Source organism: Fringilla coelebs, assembly GCF_963513975.1.
Source record: "Fringilla coelebs genome assembly, chromosome: 5".
NCBI lineage: Eukaryota > Metazoa > Chordata > Aves > Passeriformes > Fringillidae > Fringilla > Fringilla coelebs.
Window position 1 is genome coordinate 38,683,104 of NC_140033.1, and position 20,768 is coordinate 38,703,871.

The 20,768-nt window shown below is 43.6% G+C and overlaps 1 protein-coding gene across 1 annotated transcript in view; it reads right to left on the reverse strand.

Moving 5' to 3' along the window:
- PAWR (pro-apoptotic WT1 regulator) overlaps positions 1-10,854 on the reverse strand; it is a 69,513-nt gene extending 58,659 nt beyond the window's left edge. Inside the window, exon 1 of the mRNA XM_084206032.1 lies at positions 10,381-10,854. Coding sequence (XP_084062158.1) covers positions 10,381-10,848 — 468 coding nt within the window. The 5' untranslated portion in view covers positions 10,849-10,854. The remainder of the gene's footprint in view (positions 1-10,380) is intronic.
- Positions 10,855-20,768: the final 9,914 nt, after the last annotated feature.

The following is a 20,768-nucleotide window of genomic DNA, read 5'->3' on the forward strand; positions in this document are numbered from 1 at the left end:
AATAATGTGGACCATCTAAATTCATCATATCTTCAGCTATTTTTCTAAAATAATAAAAACAAAGGACTGCTCAATCAAATGTCTCTACATTCAGTTTTTAAATCTTTCAGCATTTCTCATAATTTTGCAGATTTTTTAGGTTTTGTCTAACTGAAATGACAGTGTCATACAATCATCCTTTGAAGCACCACATTACAGACACACACACACACACAATATTTTATCTTGAAGTTAGTCCATTAATTTAAAGAGAACTTTTTACAAAAGGACCTCAGAGCTTTTATAGGAAGGAAGAAATGGTAACCCTAAATACGGCTGTGTAACAGACAGAAGTTAAACAACTCCTTTAGCACAGGTCTAAACCATAATTTTCTACAGGACCAAGCACTTCCATGTTCCACTCCAATTTCCACATTCCAAAACACCTAGATCTTTACTCAAAACAGATCTTACTCAAAACTACTCCTCAAAAGAAAACAAACTACAAACAAATAAAGATCAGCTTTTGACTTTGTGTTCTAGAGGCACCTGTAGCAGCTACCAGCTTCAGGAAATAAGACGAATTATTAAATATTACCTGTGAAAAGATAATAGTTACTAAAGTACAAAGAACAGAGCAGTCACACATGGAATCTTTGCTGGCTTCCAGGCTGTTTTCCTACATTCTGAAGAATGTGTATTATACAAGACAAAATGAGGAGACTTGCTCTGTTAACAGAGGTATGAGTCCTTACTCACACTGCTAAGCACTGTTTTCTGACTAGGGATCAATATGACTCTTGATATCAGACTTGTTGAAAAAATGAAGTCATGGTCCTATTTCAGATTGGATTTAGTCTATAACTGTTAAACTTCATTGCCACAAATAAAAAATACGCACACTCCATCTCAATCTGTGAGTAACAGTCTGGGACACAGACTACAAGCACAACCACTGCCAAACTTCAAACAACTAAGGCTAATAAGGCACTGGCATAGTTCTGGCTGAGCAAAGCCCTCATTAATTAATCAATATTAATAATAATTCCTAGTTCAACCTGCAAAACAAAATGCATAGCTATGGAAGAAACTGAAATTATACTTTGTATCACTGATTACTCCGTTCATTGCATCCTGGGAGTATTCAGATTAAATTTGTTCTAAAAGCAGACTAAGAGTTCCTAGAACTCTTTTGAAATGGCTGCTCACCCTATATTGTTGGTTTAAGCCATTTTTGATGTCCACTTTGTTTCATAATCTGTCAGAGTACCAGAATATTAATTAGCTCCTAAACTCTGCAATAAAGGTCATCTTTCAGAAGCTCAACAATCTTGAGGAATATATACAGTAACTGGTGAACAGGGATCATTACATGAGGCTTACAGATACCACACTGAGTTTCTGCAGGGAAGAGAAGGAAATAATTATAGACAGGTATCTCATCATCTAGGAGAGTTCTTAGAAATGTGGACCTCACTGTCAGCTGATGTTTTGTTTACTAACAGTTTACACAAGTTGAAGAGGACACAGAACAAGTATTTTGCACATAAATTCATGTTAATTTCTGTCAATTTAGCAATTTCTATACAGTGTTGCAAGTCTTTGAGATGAAAACTGCCAAGTGGCTAGAAAACTATCTTCCAAGAAATACCAGACAACATTTCTGCAGACTTTTTCCTATGGGTCTGATTATGGCCATGGCAGGAGCAGGACACTGAGCAAGGTGGTTCTTTAGTCAGACACACTACAATTAGTCTGATTTTACTGGTGCACAGAGAGAAGAAATTAAGCTAAAGAGCTTTACAAACAGCATACATTTGGAAGAGACCAATCCAGATGAGTGCATGTTTCAGATGAAATCCCATGTTCCTACAAACACTAAACTGCATATTGCATGGAAAACAGGTCATAAAACATGTACCAGTAACTACAGTGGACAAGCAGGACATGAACAAGTTCCTCTAATTCACAAAAATAAGTAGCAAGGTCAGAAAGTGCTGAGAGGAGGAAGAGTGAAAGAGGGGAATTCCCATTACTGCTTCCTTGGCTCCTGCCTACCGTTGTGGACTTTCACACACCTCACAGATGTATGTGGCTCAGACACCACACTTACAATCAGCTGTTATTTCACAACACCTTTTCCACATATGAGTGCTGCATGCATTTTGCCCAGCTACCCTGTCTTTGTACCTCACATCTTGTTATATCACCTATTTCTGCCCATCTAGATTGTTGCTCTTCCAAAAAACCAAATCATATATTTTCCAACTGTTCCAGGCAGACACCAAGTATAAACCTAGGCTCTTTGCAGCAGTGCAGGAGACAATGGAAGTAAATGTAAAGGACAGATGGAAAGAAAGGAAAACACTGTCATTTCAGGGACAGTCACATCCTGGTAGCATTGCCCAAAGAAGCTGTGAAGACTTCATCCTTGGAGATTTTCAAGATCTGACTGGATGCAACAAGGCTGAATTAAAGACCTCCTGAGGTTCCTTTCAGCTTTAATTACACTTAGATTCAATGCCTACCCAAAGAAAACACCCAGCACTCCACTGAACTATGCTTCCACAAGTCTCTCACCTACTAAAAAGCTTCTGACTTAAAAGATATCAGTCACTTAGGTTTCAGATGAAGAAAATCAATTAAATCAATAAAACATTGTGGGAAGCCCATACCTAGCACTTTTTTGTTGTTGTTTATTTGTTTGAAGGTGAGTAACAGTTGAGAATTAAGATAGGTTAAAATTGCAGATGACACAGCATAACTTTTGTCTCTCTGAGGTTTTTTTTTTAGGTTAATTTATTTTTTTAAGCTTACCTTAACTCAGGATGATGTTCTTGTATTTTTGTACCAAACATAGCTACCATCTAAGCTGATGTGATTATTACATGGTAAGACTACACAACAGAGTTAAATATAAGATTTTAAGTCCTGGAGTAAGAAAGACCTAAATGTTCCATTCATTTCTTCATAGCAACATGGAAGACGATCAAATACAGTAAAATCCTGAAATAAAACATCAGGCTTGTGGTTTTGATTTTAATTTCCCATGACCTTGTGTAGCACAAAAAATAAGTCACCCACTTAGTCTTCCAAATGAAATTATTTAAATACACAACTCCAGCCTTGGGGGAAAAGAAGTTGCAGAGAAAACCATACATGAGTTTACATAAATGTAGTAAGTGTAAACTGCATATAGTTTTAAGAACTCAGTACAAACTTGTATGGAATTAATCAACAGTGGCCCTTCCAACTTGCCATCAACCAGGACCCCCAGGTCCTTTTCCACAGGGCTGCTCTCCAGTGTTACATTCCCCAGTTTGTCCATACATCCAGGGTTGCCCCATCCCAGGTGCAGAATGCAGCACCCACAATTTTTAAACTTCATAGGGTTGGTAGCAGCCCAGCCCTTTTATTTGCCAATGTCCCTCTGCCTTCATGCCAATAAACAGCTCCTCCCAACTCAGTGCCGTCAACAAATTTACTTAGCATTCCTTGCAGTCCTGTGTCCAAGTCATTCATGAAGATGTTGAAGAGCACAGGGCCAAGGATGAGCCCTGCAGAGCCCTACTAGTGACAGGCCACCACCTAATGTAACTCCATTCACCACAACCCTTTGCTCACAGTTGCTAACCCACCACATGACGTGTTTATCCAGCTGTGTGTTGGACATTTTGTCCAGAAGGATACTGTGACAGACATTATCAACAGCTTTACTGAAATCCAAAAAGATCACAACTGGAGAGTTACCTTGTCAAAAAAGGAAATTCAGTTTGACAATCAGGATTTGCCCCTCATGAACCTGTGCTGGCTGTGACCCCATGACTGCACTGTCCTCCAGGTGTTTCTCAATAACCCCCGACATAATCCTCTCCATAATTTTACCAGAAACTGAAGTGAAACTGAGAGACCTGTGGTTACCAGGGGCATCCTTCTGGCCCTTCTGGAAAATTGGGGCATTTGTTCCAGTTGATTGGGACCTTTTCAGATTCCTGAGACCATTTAAGAATCATTCAGAGAGGCCTTGTGATGACATCAGCCAGCTCTCTGAGTACCCTTGGATGAACTCCATCAGGTCTCATAGATGTCAAGGGATTCAGCTGGAAAAGCAAATCCTCTACTCCACTGGGAGTTAATCATTCTCACAGTCATGGTTCTCCAGCTCAGGGCACTGCGACACCAAGAGGCCACCACTAGTGTTGAAGACTGAAGTGAAGAAACAATTAAATGTCTCTGCTATGTCTGCATTCCATTTTTTGAGGTGACCATCTTCATCACATATATTATTTCTGCACTGCCTTTTGCTATTAGCATATTTTAGAAAGCCCTTTCTACTGTCTCCCACAGTTCAGGCCAGCTTCAATTCTGACTGAGCTTTAGCTACACAAATTTTCTCCCCACAGAGATGAAAAAGCATCTTTGTAATCTTCCCACGTCCATGAACATTGCTTCCACTGGACATATAGTTTCCTTTTTGCCTTAGCTGCAGAAGATGATCCCTGCTCAGACAAGTTAGCCCTTTGTCTCACATGCTTGACTTCCAACATTTTCAAGTTACCTGCTTCTGTACTCTTAGAAAGGTGGTAGTGAAGTGACCAGCACTGTTAGACCACAGCACCTTCAAAAGCATCTCAGTGACCTTACCAGTTCCCTGAGCAGCCTCTGCTCTCCTCATGACCATTTTAAACTTGATCGCTTCCTGGTCACTGGGGCCAAGACAGCCACAGACCAATTAATCCACTCCACTCACAAGCCCCACTCTGATGAAGGCAACAAATCAAGAAGGGCCCCTTTCCAAGGAAACTCCATTAGCATCTATATCAGGTTACCATCCAAGTGCTCTAGAAATCTTCTGGACCTGTTTGTAGCAGCTGTGTGGTGCTCCCAGTTAACATCTGGCAAGTTAAGGTCCCCCATAAGAACAAGGGTGGCTGATTTATAGATATTCCTTAGCTCCTTAGAGGATAATTCATCAGTGCTGTCATCCTGGCTGGGTTGCCTACAGAAGACTTCCACAATGAAATTTGTCCCTTAATCCTTACTCAGTAGCACTCAACTGTGCTGCTGCCAACTCCTAGCTCCATACATTTCAGCCCCTCTACTACCTATGTCACCTCTTCACCTCACCTTCCCTGCCTCATCTCTCCTGAAGAGCTTGTAATTGTAACACAGCAGTCACAGGACTCATCCCACCAGGTTTCACTTGTACCAATGATGTCACATCTCTGGGATTAAGGAAGCTCCTCTTCCTTGTTCCTCTTGCCGTGTGCGTCAGTGTAGAAACGTTTCAAGCGCAGTTCCTTGTACACAACACCTCATGGGGATGACTGGTGGACCTCATAAGCACACAGTCCATCCAATTTTGCCAAACAGTTCCACTGCTTATCACATGCAAACCTGGTTTTCTCTCAGGCTTGCCAGTGATAAGCAACAGGATGGGCACACCAGGCTTGGAAGGTACACACACAGTTAATTAATAGCTGCTACATGGATTCTGGGATTGAAAGTTTTCCAGACCTTTAAGTTTTTAACAAATTTAGTTGTGATTGCGTTTTTTTGACAAATAACTTCCAGTACCTAGCTATGTCAGGATATTAAAGCATATTCTTAAACAAAACAAAACTTGAAAAAAATAAGGATAAGCTTATCACGTGCTAAAAAAAGATGGAAAGAAGAAAATATGCCCATTGAACAGGTGTTTTCAGGAGACTTGGTCAAAATCAGAATTTCCAAAGGCATTAAAAGCAAAACAAACTGGATATAAACAATGTTAATACAACTCTTCTATCAGAACCTGAAAATGTTTCTATTCACCCTGCCACATCTGAAGGAAGAACCATAAATGGAATCCTAGTAAGATGGGTTCACTAGACAAAGCCAGCAAGAGAACAGTCTAACCTGTCATGAATGGTTGTCCAGATAAAATAAATATATTTCAGACTTCCACTATAACACTACTACATCTGCATGAATGGTAAGCATATCGGTCAGATGCAGGGGTTTTTTCTAGTACTCTGAACAACCACCTTATTGAGGCTCTTTTTTCCTCAATACACACAAAACCAAACAAGTTGTTTTACAACACAACCAATGTTAGACAATGGAAAGACACTACCTCATTAATCTCAAGCTATAACATGAAGACACTTTAATCCTCAGGTGGGGAATCACTAGGAAAGATAATGCTGAAGGCAAACTTCTAATCAAAAGAGCTCAACAGCCAGTACTCCTCTCTCTATTTTCCAGCCATTCAGAGAAGGATTTCAATTCCTTTACAACACACACAGTAATTGCTACGCCTGACATATGCAGCACTTAAATTTTCTTGACATTTTTCCAACTGGAACACAGCAACTTTCTGTTAGTCTCAACTGAGCACACTGGACTTCTTTAGTAGCAGGAACTCTCTTTCCCCACAGAAAGTACTCACTGTTCTACTTGCTTTCAAGGTTGTTGTTCTGTATGACACCTACCAAGCACCACACATGCACTGCCTTCTAAAAACACAGTCAGACTCCTGACAAGGAGCCATCAGTGGGGATGCAAAAAGTTGCATCTTTACTGCTGTTCATAAGACAAGAGATAAACACAGACTGGCTGAACATCCTTTGCAGAGTCCATATTTAAATCACTTCTCCCTTTCACTCCAGTATTTCCCACGAACAGGTCAGGCGACTCTTGTATCTTGGGTCTGGCAGCCTCAGGTACAAAATACACAGATCAGTGTTCCTTACACCTTCCAAAATTCTTCATCATCTTGTTATTAGCAAAAGAACACTTCCCAACTTAGATGAGTTCCATCTGGTGAAGTAAAAATTTAAACTTGATCTATACTGCACACACTACATAAAATCCAGCTATACAACTGTCTTTCCTAAATGAACCAAGATTTTGATTATATATACACCTTTTTAAAAAAGGTAACCACCAAAATATTTGTTATTCTCCTTTCTGGAGTTCAGGAAAAACAAACAAACAAAAAAAAAAAAAAAAAAAAAAAAAAAACCCACAAAACCAAACAAAACCAAAAAAAAAAAAAAACCCAACACCAAACCTTGCTCATCCTCAAATGTAAAGTTACAGAAGTAAAGCTGCAGTTTCTCCAGTGCAGCATGGCTTGCTTGGAGCTGGACATAATTATGACAACAATACAAAACATAACTGTTATCCTATACATGGATCCTCACAAAGCACTGTCAGTGAATAATGGGAGCTCTGTGTTTCTTAAATAGGCATTAGCACAATTAGCACAACTGTAAATGAGAAAAATGCTGCAAATAAACTGAACACCTGCATCAAGGGAGTACCTGCAAACTGAGAAACCTATTCCAAACATAATTAAAAACGGTTATAAAAGTTAATATTTAAGGAAGATAACATACAAAGTAATGGTAATTGCATATAATTCAGTTACCTTTTACAACCTGAAGAATTGTTCTGAACCAACAAAACCCAGATCCCACAGCACTTACTATTTAGACAAAATCCAACTTCCAAGAAACTATGAGCACTGAAAGAAACAACATTTGACATTTTCAAAAGTCACCATTACTTAGATAAACACTAGTGCTGAGAGGTAAAAAACCAGCCTTTACTTTTATCATGGGAGTATCTAAATACAAAGCATTGTCAATTTCCAACCTGTCACCATCTGTTTTCACAGCTTCCACTATGGTTTCTGTCCTCCACCAACACCCATACAAAATACAGTTAAGACACAGAACTCTTTAAGGAACTGGCCCTATTACCTTCCCATTGAACAGGAGCTCATTAATAAGTAACATTTTTCATGCCTGTTTCAAGATAATTTAGACAACAAAAACTGTTCTTATTCTGCCACCTTTCCTATCAATAAATTCTCCAGCTGCATTGCAAGTGAAATTAAATCCTACTTCTTTGGGGCAAAACCTATTTTTGTATTCAGTTTTGGGCAGAAAAGCTTTTAGGCGCTTCGTATCTTCTAGGAGTGCATTTTTTCAACAGGTACCAGCTTTCATTTCAGAGGATCTTACCGGTCTCCACCACAGTGGCATGATGATCATAAAGGGGAGATATGTAGCATAAAATGTCTACTTCATTCTTACAAAAATTATTTTCTTGAAAAATAAGACAATGAAATGCCCAGTAAAGCTCTAAAATAACATCTCCTAAGAAGTAATTTTAAAACATACACCACGAAGAGCTACAAGTGTTAAAATTCAGGGTGTACTACTACTACCAAGTCACTATGTATTGACTGCACAGTGAACTATGCCTAGCATCAAGTGAGAAAGACAGCAAGAAACTGGAGTGTTGCAGATTACTCCAACAAGCCATCATCTACATCACAGCCTTCTTTTGTCTGAGACTTTCAGCTGACCAGCTTGAATCAATACTTTAAAACATTTTCTCATGACTACAGAGCTGTATGAAAGACAAGTAAATAGTCTGCAAAGCATTAACCGGTAAGTAGGTACTCACACTTGACACTGGAGACTGTTTTTGAAGCTGTTCACAACCAGGAATGCTCTAGTGTTCCCTACCTAAACAATTCTTAGGAATGCATGTGGCAATGAATAAAAACATTTAAGAAAGGCGAAATACTGAAAAGAGATAGCTCTGCATAAGTATATACTGGTAAAAAATGCAACACTTATTACAAGCAAGCTTCTCCAATGACACCTTGTACAACAGTTACCTACAGTTATTAAAATTTGACCCCAAAAATGTGATGAAATCCTTAATTGCCACTTATAGAAGCAATTAGTATAAAGGTACAAGAAGTTTCCAAGAAGCGCCAACACGTGGCAACACTCAGCAAAGTTTAGGGAGCAGGTGGGAACTTGTTTGTCAATGTCAAAATATGTTACCCTTAATAAATAAAGATATCCTTAAAAATGCAGCAAATTCAAACACAGGATTCTAATGGCTGCTGAGCAAGGAATGTGTTTTCCTGAAAAGTAAGACACATTTTGAGTAATACTTTAACAAAACAAACAAACAGAAACCCCAACCACAACCAAACCCCAAACCACACCATCTGAAAACTACCACAGGAACAGTAGTTAGAAAAACTAGTTGAAAGAACTGGGACATTAGTCCCAAAGAGCAAAAAGAAACCCACTGCTCAAAACCAACCAACCAACCAAAGAGAGTACAAGTAGGGACAGGGTACACCACAGAGACCCCTAAATTATCATGTCATACAACACCGGCTGCAATGTGCACAACCATTATTGACTGGGCTAGGACTAGCTCACTTAGAGAAGATGCAGCATTTTAAGGTTCCTGTAAAAGGCACAAGAGCCAGGTATTTAAGGGGGGTCCATATAAAACAAACAAGGTACAGTATATGAGGCTTGCACACCCTGAAAAAAAAACCTAAAATATTTCACTTGTATTCACCACTTTACAAAACAATAATACTGAAGACCTATGCCAAAACTCTTTACCTCAAACTAAAGAGTATGCAAGTAATTGTTCTCAAAAACCACAGTTATAAAGATTTCTACTCTTCCTGAAACTCACTTCTCAACCTTCCAAGACCACCTCACATGAAAGGGTATGCTGTGAAAGTGCTTAGGATGTCACAAGCAAGGGTTAGTAACTTCAGGTGCGAAGAACACAATTTCCTCTTCTCCTGCTGCTTCAGAAACAAAGACCTTTAATTTTCTAGACCTACTTTAATAATCCATAATATTAACCAGAAGAACTAGAGTCTTTTTTCTACAAAAATATGGTGATCACCATTACTAGTTCAAAACTGTAGACAGAAATCCAACTCTGTTCAGTTTCCTGTGGCCTTTCTTATTAACTGCAAAACAAGCTAAAAGTTTAGTTATCATTCTTCTGAATTCCTCTAGGAGTATTACAAATCAATGCCAGATTTTTATACTAGTAGCAAACCGCAGAGGACAGTGGTGTTGGCTGATAAAAATATCTTCCTCTGCCTCAAAAAAATGCTCTTCAAACCACTACATTTTTTCCAGTGCAGGAAATTCTTCTGGGTTCCAAACTGAATAATATTTACACCTGAACATCTATTCCAACCTGATAAATCAGTTTTCTCTCATTACTATTATTTCGACCATACTTTAACAGGCACGTGTCTCAGTTTGATCCTCCAAAAGGTTTGAACTTACTGTCGACAAGAAGCTACTAAAAAAAAAAAAAAGTCGCAAGTTACGACAAGTCTAGTTTATTTAGGATAAATGACACCTCATCTGTCCGTCGCTTGGGACGCCGCCCTGCCCCGACCCCCGCGCGGTCCGTCCGGCAGGCGCTGCTGCCCGCAGCGGAGGGAGCGCGCTTGGAGCGGGGGGCCCGGGCACGGGCGGGGAACGCTCGCCAGCAGCACCGGGGCTGCGCCCGGCGCCCCCAGCGGCGGCTCCACTGCGGCCGCGCCCCCCCGGCCCCGCTCACCTCGGCGGCCGGGATGTTCACCACACCTGTCGACCTCCTCTTCTCCCTCAGCTTCCTCTTCTCGATCTGCCCCTTCCCCTTCCTGGCGCTGGGGCCCGAGCTCTTTCCCTTGGCGGCCAGCTTCTCCTCGCCCTCGGGGGAGCCCGGTGCGGCGGCGGGCTCGGTCCCGCGGCTCCCGGCGAGAGGCGGCGGCTCCTTGGCGGGGGCGCCGCGGCCCAGGGCGGCGCTGCCGAGGCTGACGCAGTTCAGCGCCCCGCCGGCGGGGGGCGCCGCGCGGTCGGGGGGCAGGTTGTTATTGTTGTTCAGCTCGGAGGAGGGGCCGCCCCCCGCAGGACGGGACTCCCCCCCGCCCGGTGCGCCCGGGGCCGGCGGTGCCTGCTTCGCCCGCATCTTCTCCCGCTTGGCTTTCCATTCCTCCAGAAAGTCCGTGGTGCTACCCCCGGCGCTGCGGTAGCCGCCAGTCGCCATGTTCCCGGCGGGCTGGACGGCGAGAGCGCCCCACCAGCACCGCTGCCGCCGCCCGCCCTGAGGCGGCTCTGCTGCCGCCCGGAGAGGAGAGGTCCCGGCGGGTCGGGCGGGAGAGACGGGGGCGGGAGAGTCGGGGGCGGGGAGAGAGGCTCGGAGAGGCACAAACACCCTAGAGAGAAACAAAGAAGGGACGTGAGCCGTCCCGCCGCACTGACCATCCCCGTCCCGCCGCCTCCCGAACTCCCCGGGAAGCCCCCGACCCCAGGGGACGGGTCTCCATCACTACCCGCCCTCGCACGCTCGGCTCCCATGGCTCGGACCGCGGCGCCCGGCCCCGGCGCGGCGCCCCTCGCTCCCCGGGGCTCCCCTCACCCCTCGGCGCGGGGCCGCCCGGCAGTACCCGCCTCCTCCGCCCGCCCGCTGCGGCCACGACGGCCGCGCAGCGCCGTCCCTCGCCCCGGGCCATCGGGTACCATCCCCCGTCAGCCGGTGCCATCCCCCCGCCGCCCGCTTGCCTGCCCGGGGAGCCGCGTTCCCGCGCGCAGCAGGGCGGGGCGAGAGCGGCCGGCGCTCACCTCCCGCCCGGCGGGGCCGCGGCTCGGGCGCTGCACAGCGCCGGCGGCACCAGGTGAGTGGCACCGCCTCCCGCCGTCCCGGAAGGAGCGGCGCGGCCCCGAGCCTTCCCGAGCTCCCTCCCCTTTCCCCATCGCGGCGCGGACACAGCCGAAGCCAGGGCGGAAACTGCCGAGATGGCCCCGACAATGGGGTGAGGGCGGGGAGGCCCCGCCCGGCCCGGTGCGTGCCGCGACCCGACCGCCCCGGCTGCCGGCCCGTGCGGTGCCCCGGCACCTGCCCCGGGCAGCGTCGGCGCGGCAGCGGACACGGACCTCGGCGCTCCCGACGAGCGGCAGGAACGGAGAGGGGATGCCCGGGCCGGGACGACGCCGGCCTCGGCCGCGCTCCGCTTCCCCGGCGGCTTTAACGGACGGCGGGCGGGGGCTGCCGGAGCCCCGCCAGGAGGGGCCGGAGCAGGCGGTCTGGTGTCACACCCCTCCGCGGGGGCTTCGCCAAACCCGCCCCGCACCTGCCGCAAAGCCTCGGCTGAAGGGCCCCGACGTGCGGCCGCCTCCCGCGGGGCAGGTGCCGGGCTCGGCCCTGGGGCGGCTCCCCGGCACCGCCGGCCGCTGTCACCGCCGGCCAGCCCAGAGCCGCGTGCGGAGCCCGACGCCGTCAGCCCGCGGCTTGGCTGCCCTCGGGGACGCGCCGCGCTCGGACGGGAGCGCCCGCTCGGCCTCAAAGCGCGGTGCCGCCGCTGCGCCGGGCGGCGGGGTCGGGGCACGGTGCGAAAGAGCCCGAGGTCAGTGGCTCCCGCGGCAGAATGACTTCCTCTGGGCCGCGCCGGTGCTGGGCAGGCTGCTGCTAGCCTGTTGGAAGTTCACTCCCGCGGGCGGAAGTTTGGGAAAGATCCCGTGTTTTCCTGACGTTACAAGAAACCAGGATTCAAGGGCTTTCCGCCAGTCATGCCGCAAAGACTTGACAGATGTCTCGTTTTCTAAATAATAACAGCCCTCAGTGGGGAAACCTGACTGGGTTAACAGTTAGGGAAAACGAACGTGCAAGGACCGTGGTGGGAGCATGTGCTATCTGTTGAACAGCTTGCGCAGGTGATAAGATGGGTAAACCTGCACGGAAAACGCAGCTTTTTTTTGTTTGCCCGAACTCACTGTGTCCCTGTAGCGCCCTAGAAATTGATCGTGGTACTTTTGAAAATCACAGCTTTCAATAGACTTGGGGCTTGCTTATTCGTGCTTTATAAGTGGTATGCTGAGGGCAGGGACTGTATTGGTGCCACCTTTCCACCTGGCTCAGGGCAAGATACAAGCTTACATCAGTCGGAGGGAATCCGTATTGCCTGGGCTTACCTAGCTGAGAGCACATGATCACGTTTTCTCCTCTTTTCAGATTCAGTCCTGAATTTGTCCAACTAGTTAATAAAATTCAGTAGTACTTCAGGAGATAAACTTTGCAAGGACTTTTGGTTTCTTTTTACAGAAAAAAATATATATAGGTGTTAGAGATAAAAAATATCTAGCAAAACGGAGCTCCAAGTATCTGCTAGGCTCTCTGCACAATGTAAATAACAGGACTAGTCCATGTAGCCACTTGTGCCTTAAATTAGTCTCTACCTCGTTCTCTTTCACTGCAGTGGGCACAGTCTCACCCTGCCAACCTTCTCTGTCCTTCTGGTGATCATTCATTTACTTGGACTTTTCACTGAGCTCGTATCTGATTTCTGCCCTGGTTTGGATTTAGGGGTGTTTCTGGTGTGTTGGTTGGTTTTGAAGGGGAGTTTAAGTGTTCATATATGTGGAAGTTATGGTGCAGTTTCATTACTGCAGATAAAACCTCTTATCTTTCAGGTCAAGGGAAAATCCCCAAACAAAACCAGCTAGTTGTTCAGTGTTGGGTTGGGAAGCTGTAAATAGGCAGAAAATAGATGGTAAAAACATACTTCTGCACTAGTGGTATTCTTTACTACTCGGCAGTATGAAATAAGTAAAGTTGGTCCTAACAGAAGTTTTGACTAAGCACTCTCCCAAGGAAAAAATTCTTACCTGCATTCTTATCTGTAGTTTTTAAATTGGATGAGCACTCAATCTATTTCTAGAAAACATAATCTCGAAAAAGGATTTCTGATAGGAGTTCTTGTCTCTCCTATCATGTAAATTTTTTTTCCATTTATACAATGAAGAGCTTTCCTTGAGAGAATCATGTAACTGTGACAATAACTATTTCACCCTTATGATTACACACCATGAGCAGCACAGCTGGCCAAATATTAGCAAAAAAAGTCAGATCAGAAAGTTGTTACTTACAGCATGTTATGTATATTGAGAAATATAACAATGTATTTCAGTTCTTAGGACACCCTCGCTTCTCTGCTACCCCAGGTCATGCCAGCTGCCCCTTGAGCCCCTCTCTCTGTGGCAATCTGTAGCAGATAGGAAGGCTTAGATGTGCCTGCCCTGCTTCATGTCCCACATGCCCACCTTTCCCATATGTAGGAGCTGACATGTCCAAGCTTTAGCTGCGTCTGCCTCTACTGTTGGATTTTTTTTTCCCGTCTCTACTGTAAAAAACATTGCGAGGTTGGGGGGGGGAAGGGGGTGGAGGGGGTGGGTGGGGCTTGTTTGGGGTTTTTTTGGTGCGTTTTTTTTTATTTTTTTTTTTATTTTTTTTTTTTTTGTGCCAAAAAGGCTTTGTTTGCTTTACAGTCTGTTATAAATTAACAGAATTATGTTGTGGTGAGTGAGGTTGGGCTTAAGTGCCCAATACAAAAATGCTGACTGTCAGATGTTTGCATCTCAATAAGGTTGTCTGTGCTGGAGAGCTTTCAGGGATAAAGTCCCAAATAGTTTAAGTATCACGCTGCATGTTTTCCTCTGCCACAAGGGAGAACAGCTTAATAGCTTGCAAACATTTTTAAAACAACATTTTCTCGTTTCTTACAAAGGAAAAAAGAAATCTTCAGGATACTTCAGGATATTCTTAAGTCCTAGAAATACAATTCATTTTATTAGCTATGTTTTAAACTGGCATAATGATAAAGGTCCTTAAGCCTTAAGATATTGGTTTTTTATATATTCTGGAATGAGATTCTTCCCTAGAGGTAAAATTACCACCAGGATTGGGTAGGATGATCTTGGTCTCCTTTGCCATGAAAAAAAATACTTTATTTTTTAATTTAGAGTAAAACCCATGATTCATTCTTAAAATCACAAGGAAATGAAGTGCCTTTTGGGGTTGGGCACTTCAAAGCTGCCTTCTTTGTAAAGGGTTGCAAGCTGCTTGAGATCTTAATAATTTTTTCTAGAGATTAAACCAAATTATCCAACCTTATTAACTTTCTGAATTCAAGTTTATCTGAGCCATAATCTTTTCTGAAGTGGCAATTTTCAAGGCTGGAAAATAAAATAGAGAACATAATAACATATTAATGGCTGAGAAAATTAGACAACCTCCAAATTCCTTCCCAATGTCTGTTTATTTGTTACCATCATGCTCTGAGCTTGGCAAACATTTGTTATATACACTCATGTTCTGCAGTGAAACATTCCCTGCATCTCACTCTCTTCAGCATCTCTCCCCAAAGTCTCTGTTGAGTTTACTGTGTTCACCTGCCAGATTCTCAAACACACTCTTCCTTCTGCTCCAGACTTTACTTTGCCTCTCCTATTACCTGAATTTCCATGAAACTCTTCCACTTAGTGCACCTGTCTACTGCTTCCCATATTGGATCCCCTTTGAAGTTCATTCACTCAGCATTCTTCATCTTCTCCCAGTCCAAACTTTTACAGTCACATACTTGCTCTACCTGCTTTATTGCTCACGCCTTATTAAGCGTGTAATTATTATTTTTTAACTTGCTCTGGTGCTGTTCCACTAAACTTTCCCTCTCTGTTGCTTTAAATTTTACCTGCTGGATAACCTTCACACACATCACTGTACCCTAACTAACCCATCTACCTACTTATTTCTGCACTATCTCTCCAGAAATGCTGTTGATTAAAATTGCTGTGACTCAGTGGAATTTCACGGCCATCTTTTTCTAGGAACATCTGTTCTTTTTATCCATGGAATTTCAAAAACCTCTTTAAACCTTTCACATTAAATCTCTGGCTGTAACTTCTGTCCAATCTTCCTGTAAATTTCCTGCCTATAACTTCTGTCCAATCTTCCTGTAAATTTCCTGCCTATACTTCTGTCCAATCTTCCTGTAAATTTCCTGCCTATGTTCCATGACATTTTTAATGTCAAATCCCACCTGAAAGTAAAATAGTCCTCAAGCATATACTCCTGTTTTTTAACCTTTTATTGCTAATGGTCTTGGGTGGTTTGGTCTAAAGGCAGGTGAGCTGCCATCCCTTTCAATTTAATATCACTTTCTGCTGCTTCTGAGCTATGCACACTGTTCTGAGAGGCTTAGCCTATCATCAGAGATTTTCCATTTCCTCAACTTTTGTTGCAGAAATTGACTAAATGTTTCTCTTTTCCCCCCTCACTACAGATTGGGGCCATAGTGCTAACCTTCTGGCTAGGTTTTCCTCTCTAAGGTTCTAACAACTCATTATGTTCTAGTTGCTGTAGTCTTTGATTTAAATGGATCCCTTTCTTACAGTTTGTGTCTGCAAACTTGTATAAATCTGACAATCTTGCTTTTAATGAAATGCCAGTTTTATCCTATTTGCTGTGCTACTGAGTTGAATGCTTAAACCCTTTTTTTTTAAAGTGCTAGGGTCTGATTTGAAATCTTGTGTGTAAATAAAACAGAGCTTTGTGAAATAGCTGCATTTATCAGGAGTCATAAGATCAGTCCTAGAGTGCATCCTTTAGTCTTGTTTCTGTATGTGTTTTACCAATCTTGAACTCTGCTATCATTTGACAAAAAAAGCTATGTAGTTTCTTTGAACTAATTTGGTTTGACAGACAAACTAGTATTGTTTCTTGCAGCAAAGTTTATTCATCTGTCTGATGAAAGGATGCAGTGTCAAAAGGCAAAAAACTGACAGAAGTTTGCTTGATTTTTTTTTTTTTAAGTATTTCATCTTACAGTATGAAAAACTAGTGCAGAGATTGCCATCTGTCTCCAGCTGGCAGTTGTTGGATAAGAATGACAGTGGGGATGGGAATGGATTCGGTATCTGTGCAGATGACTTCAAAAGTGTGATGTTTCTGCCACAGTTCTGAGTCTGACGCTGTCAGAAGGTCTGTTGCTGCTGCTCATGTCCCGCACCAGGAGGGTATAGAGCAATGACTTGGCTTGGCTTACCTCCTTGCTATTTGTGGTACATCTTTTTTTCATCCAAACAGGTACTTGGAGGGCCAGATTTGAAAAGTGAACCAGGTGAGTATGCCCTAGAGCAACTTGTTGAGGAATAGTGAAAAATAGACTGAGTCAAAATGTTAAACAGCGAGGTATGAGGAGGTAGGGAAAAAGCAGATGCTGATGAGCTTCACAGTGCTTGGGAAAGAAGGGGGGAAAGGTGGATGCTGGAAGGCAGCCTGTAAGTATGCTTGGGGACCAGTTTGCAAAAGGCATAGAAGCAATTCCCCTGATGGCAGATCAGTAGGGCCAGAATACGATCACCGTATAAGAGGAGCACTTCTAAAAAAAGCTTTTCCCTGCTATGAAGGAGCCTAGGGAGCATCTCACAGCAGAGCTCTTCACTATGACAGATCCATCAAAATCAAAGAATTGGAAAGAAACACAACAAATTGAGAAAGTGAAGAACAACAAATTGACAAATTGAATGGCAGTGATAAAGTAGCTGATGGAATTCAGTGTAGGTGGACATAAAGTGACTTGTGTTGGGACAAATTTTCTAACACACAATGCCACCTGGAGACAGTCGAGCAGCACAGAGTCTGTTGAACTAAAATGCACCTTCAGAATGCCTGTGCTTCCTTGCCATAAGAATACCAGGGAGCATAACACAGAGGCATTGGATTTAGCTGTGCGCTGGTTTATTAGTCCAGCATCAGACTTGCCCTTCTGGGAACAAATAGAGATGCTTTTCTCTCTATGTATTCCTTCACAAGAGAGAGCTCTCTAGTCTTGAAGGATTTAAGCCAGCCTTAGGTGTTTTCTAGGGCCTGTCTTTGTGCCATGTTGTCCTCTAGAGTCCTGAGTTCTTGGGAATACCCTAAATGGGCAGCTGGCCTGCTACCATCTTCATTAGTGGAGAGGCTGCCAGGTAACCCCACTGCTTTTTTGCCTTCAATTGCATTTCCTTAGATAGTATCTCCTTTCCAGAGTGTTTGTAAGTCCTTCTTTTCTGTTTTGGCCTTCCACGGGGATCAATTGGGCAAGCTTTGCTTCATGCCCTGCACTTGATGGCACATGGCATGCCTTTTGATGGATTTAACCTTGGGGAAGATTTTTCTTTTTTTTTTTAAGTATCCACACCACGTCCCTCATATCTTCCCCTCCAAGTTGTGGAAAGGAGATAGGATCAAATGAAATGCAATTGAAAAAAACCCAAAAAAACCAGAAAATTGGGAGATTTAGTGCCTTCAAAAAATGGTCTGTGAGGAAATGAGCTGCAGTGCAAAGGACCAAAAGAGGCCAAAACTAACCTCAAAGATGTTGCAAAAGCAGGAGAAAAAATCAAAGAGGGAGACACAACTTGGAGGGGAAGATATGAGGGACATGGTGTGGATACTTTTTACCCCACCTTGTTGATAAAGAGCTGACTGTACCTCTCCATGTGACAGAAATAATATCATAGGTGTAAACTACCTTATAAGATAACCTTATCTGAGTAACACCACCTTTGTTCCTTTTTATGATGTTTCCAGCACCTATGGAGCCTACTCATTCTTTTTAAAGACAGCACCCTCTGACCATATGCCTGCTTTAGTTTCAGCTAATTCTGCACAAACACAGATGCAATGATCCTATGGGTCCCTTCCGACTCAAGATACTGCTGTGACCTCTATGCAGCTAGCTCATAAGTTGAAAACATTGTTACACACATTTTTTTGTCTGTACCAAAGACAATTCTGTTCCTGTCTTTCTGTATCTCCAAAAGTAAGCAGGCAAATGAATAATTACAAACCAAATCCAGTGGTTCCTGGCTCACTGTCAGTCTGTGTCTTGTTGGTACTGGTTACAATTCCTAATCCTTCAGGGCTGTTGTATTGCGGTTTTGGGTTTTTTTATTTTTTAATTAACAGCATTCTAACTCTTAAGAACTATTTTGATTTTTTGACAAACCAATACAAATTTATGGTAAAAATAAATTAGGCTTCTTGATTGTCACTGTCTACTTCTTGATTGAGCTTGATTATACCTCATCCTTTTGATCTAACCTCGTTTAGGTGATGAGTTGCACACAGTAGCAAAGTGCAGTGAGCACAAAACTATGCCCCAAAAGAATCATAGTTAAGGCTGAGGGATGTCCTCAGAGAGCTGACTAAGGAGCTTGGCCTTTGCTGAAATGCAGTAGATGATGCATGCAGAATTTAGTGTGATGGCTTTTTACAATGCTTTGTTTGAGCTATCCCTTCATTTGGAGATTATTTTTCTCCTGCAGCACAATATTTCTAGGGCCTACTGTGCTTCATATGGCACCATAATGAAGTTGCCTTGGAAAAGGAATCAGGCAGATATTTCAGGAATTTAGTACTAGTTATTAGTAGCAATCATCTGGAAGTATCCAAACCAACACAAACAACAATCAATCAATGGCAGTGACGTGTCAGTGAGTGTAAGCAGAGGAGGGGGAAGCACTTGGAAGAGTTTAGAGTGACTGTGTATGAAACCAAACAGACTACAAAGGAAGCTAATAGTTAAAAAAACATAAATAAAAGATGCATCCAATTGTTAACATTTTGTTAATATTTTATATTACAAAATTTATTTCAATGATACATGGCCATGCTATAAACATTTAGGATAAAAGTTTGAGACTGTGAAAATTGGAACAAAATCTATGTGCCATTGTAATGATTTTATATAACAAATGTGGACATGCTTAAAAACAAATGTGATTTGCTTATAATACAGGATTTGCTGTTTCAAGATGACAAGCTTTAAATACATATTAAAAAGAAGTTTTATGTTCAAGAGTTACTTGAGAGAAGACAAGCTGCATACTTCAGCAAACCCACAGCCAATGCTCAATTTATTTATTGCCTAGCATTAGGACCCAACAGGCATCCCCATATGGGTTTGCTTTATTGTAAGACACTCAAAACGAGATGAAGGAAAACCAGGAAATAGTGAATTATGCCTGCAAACACCCTGATGTGTTGAAAATAAGAAATAAGTTTAAGACTTTTCACTCTGGAAACTGTTTTGAGGTATGGAGCCTATGAAAAATAGTGCTGATTCCTGAGGAGGGAATAACAGGATTGAGTGGGAACAGGTGACTTTTAGGAGTGGGGTTAGTTTATGGTAAAACCACCCCCTTGCATTACAAATAACCAGGGGTAGGTGGGAACTCATTGGTTGGGTAGAGACATTCCTGCTGGGCAAAGATTAGATTATCAGTGGAAAAAAAAAGATCCAGTGGTCAGGAAAAGATTAATGGGGTCTTTGAAACCATTAGGGATCTAAGAAGTTCAGGATAAGGCAGTGCGAGGAAAGGGGAGTGGGAGGTGAGGAAGAGAGGCTGAGGGAGAGCACGCAGTGTTGAGGCTGCTGCACTTGTGGAGTGAGGAATTGTGGACAGCAGAAAATTCAGCTGAAGACAGAACTGGGAACAGTGAGCTCTGGAAGATGTAACCAGTGATGAGGTCTGCAGAGGAGTGAAACAGGAGAAAGAAGCGGCAATTGAGTAAAAAGTGCAAGAAGCGAGCAGAAGGATGGGAGGTGGTCTGAGGGGCCGCAAACAGGCAGCAAGTACAAGAAGGACTGAAGGAGAGTGCTGGGATCTGAGTGTCCAAAGGGGAGTTTCGATGGTCGGGGTGGCACTCAGGAGCAACTGATAAAACTGACATCTGAGGTGAGGAGATGGAGGAGAGGCTGCTCTTTCCAGCAGCTGTGGCATGTCGGTAAGCTTGCAGTGACTTGTTGGTAAAATATGAAGGAGTTCTCGCACTCAGCGCCTGCATGTAGCAATCCTGAGTGCCACTCCCCATACAAAGGGAAATTTACACAGTGCTCGAGGTCCCGGGGGAATGATTTCGGGGGTCTTTTATGGCTATCCCCAGGGATAACAGGGAATGTAATTAGACTTCAAAGCCCTCTCTTGCACAGAAAATAATTTTATATGGTGGCTTGGAAATAGGGCAGAACCCCATCCATGCAGAACTGAGGAGAAAAGGCTGAGGAGGTCAGAAAGATGAAAGTGTCCACGGTGTACTGCACCAGAGAAGGGACTGAAAGGAGAACTACAAGGACCTCACAGCGTGGA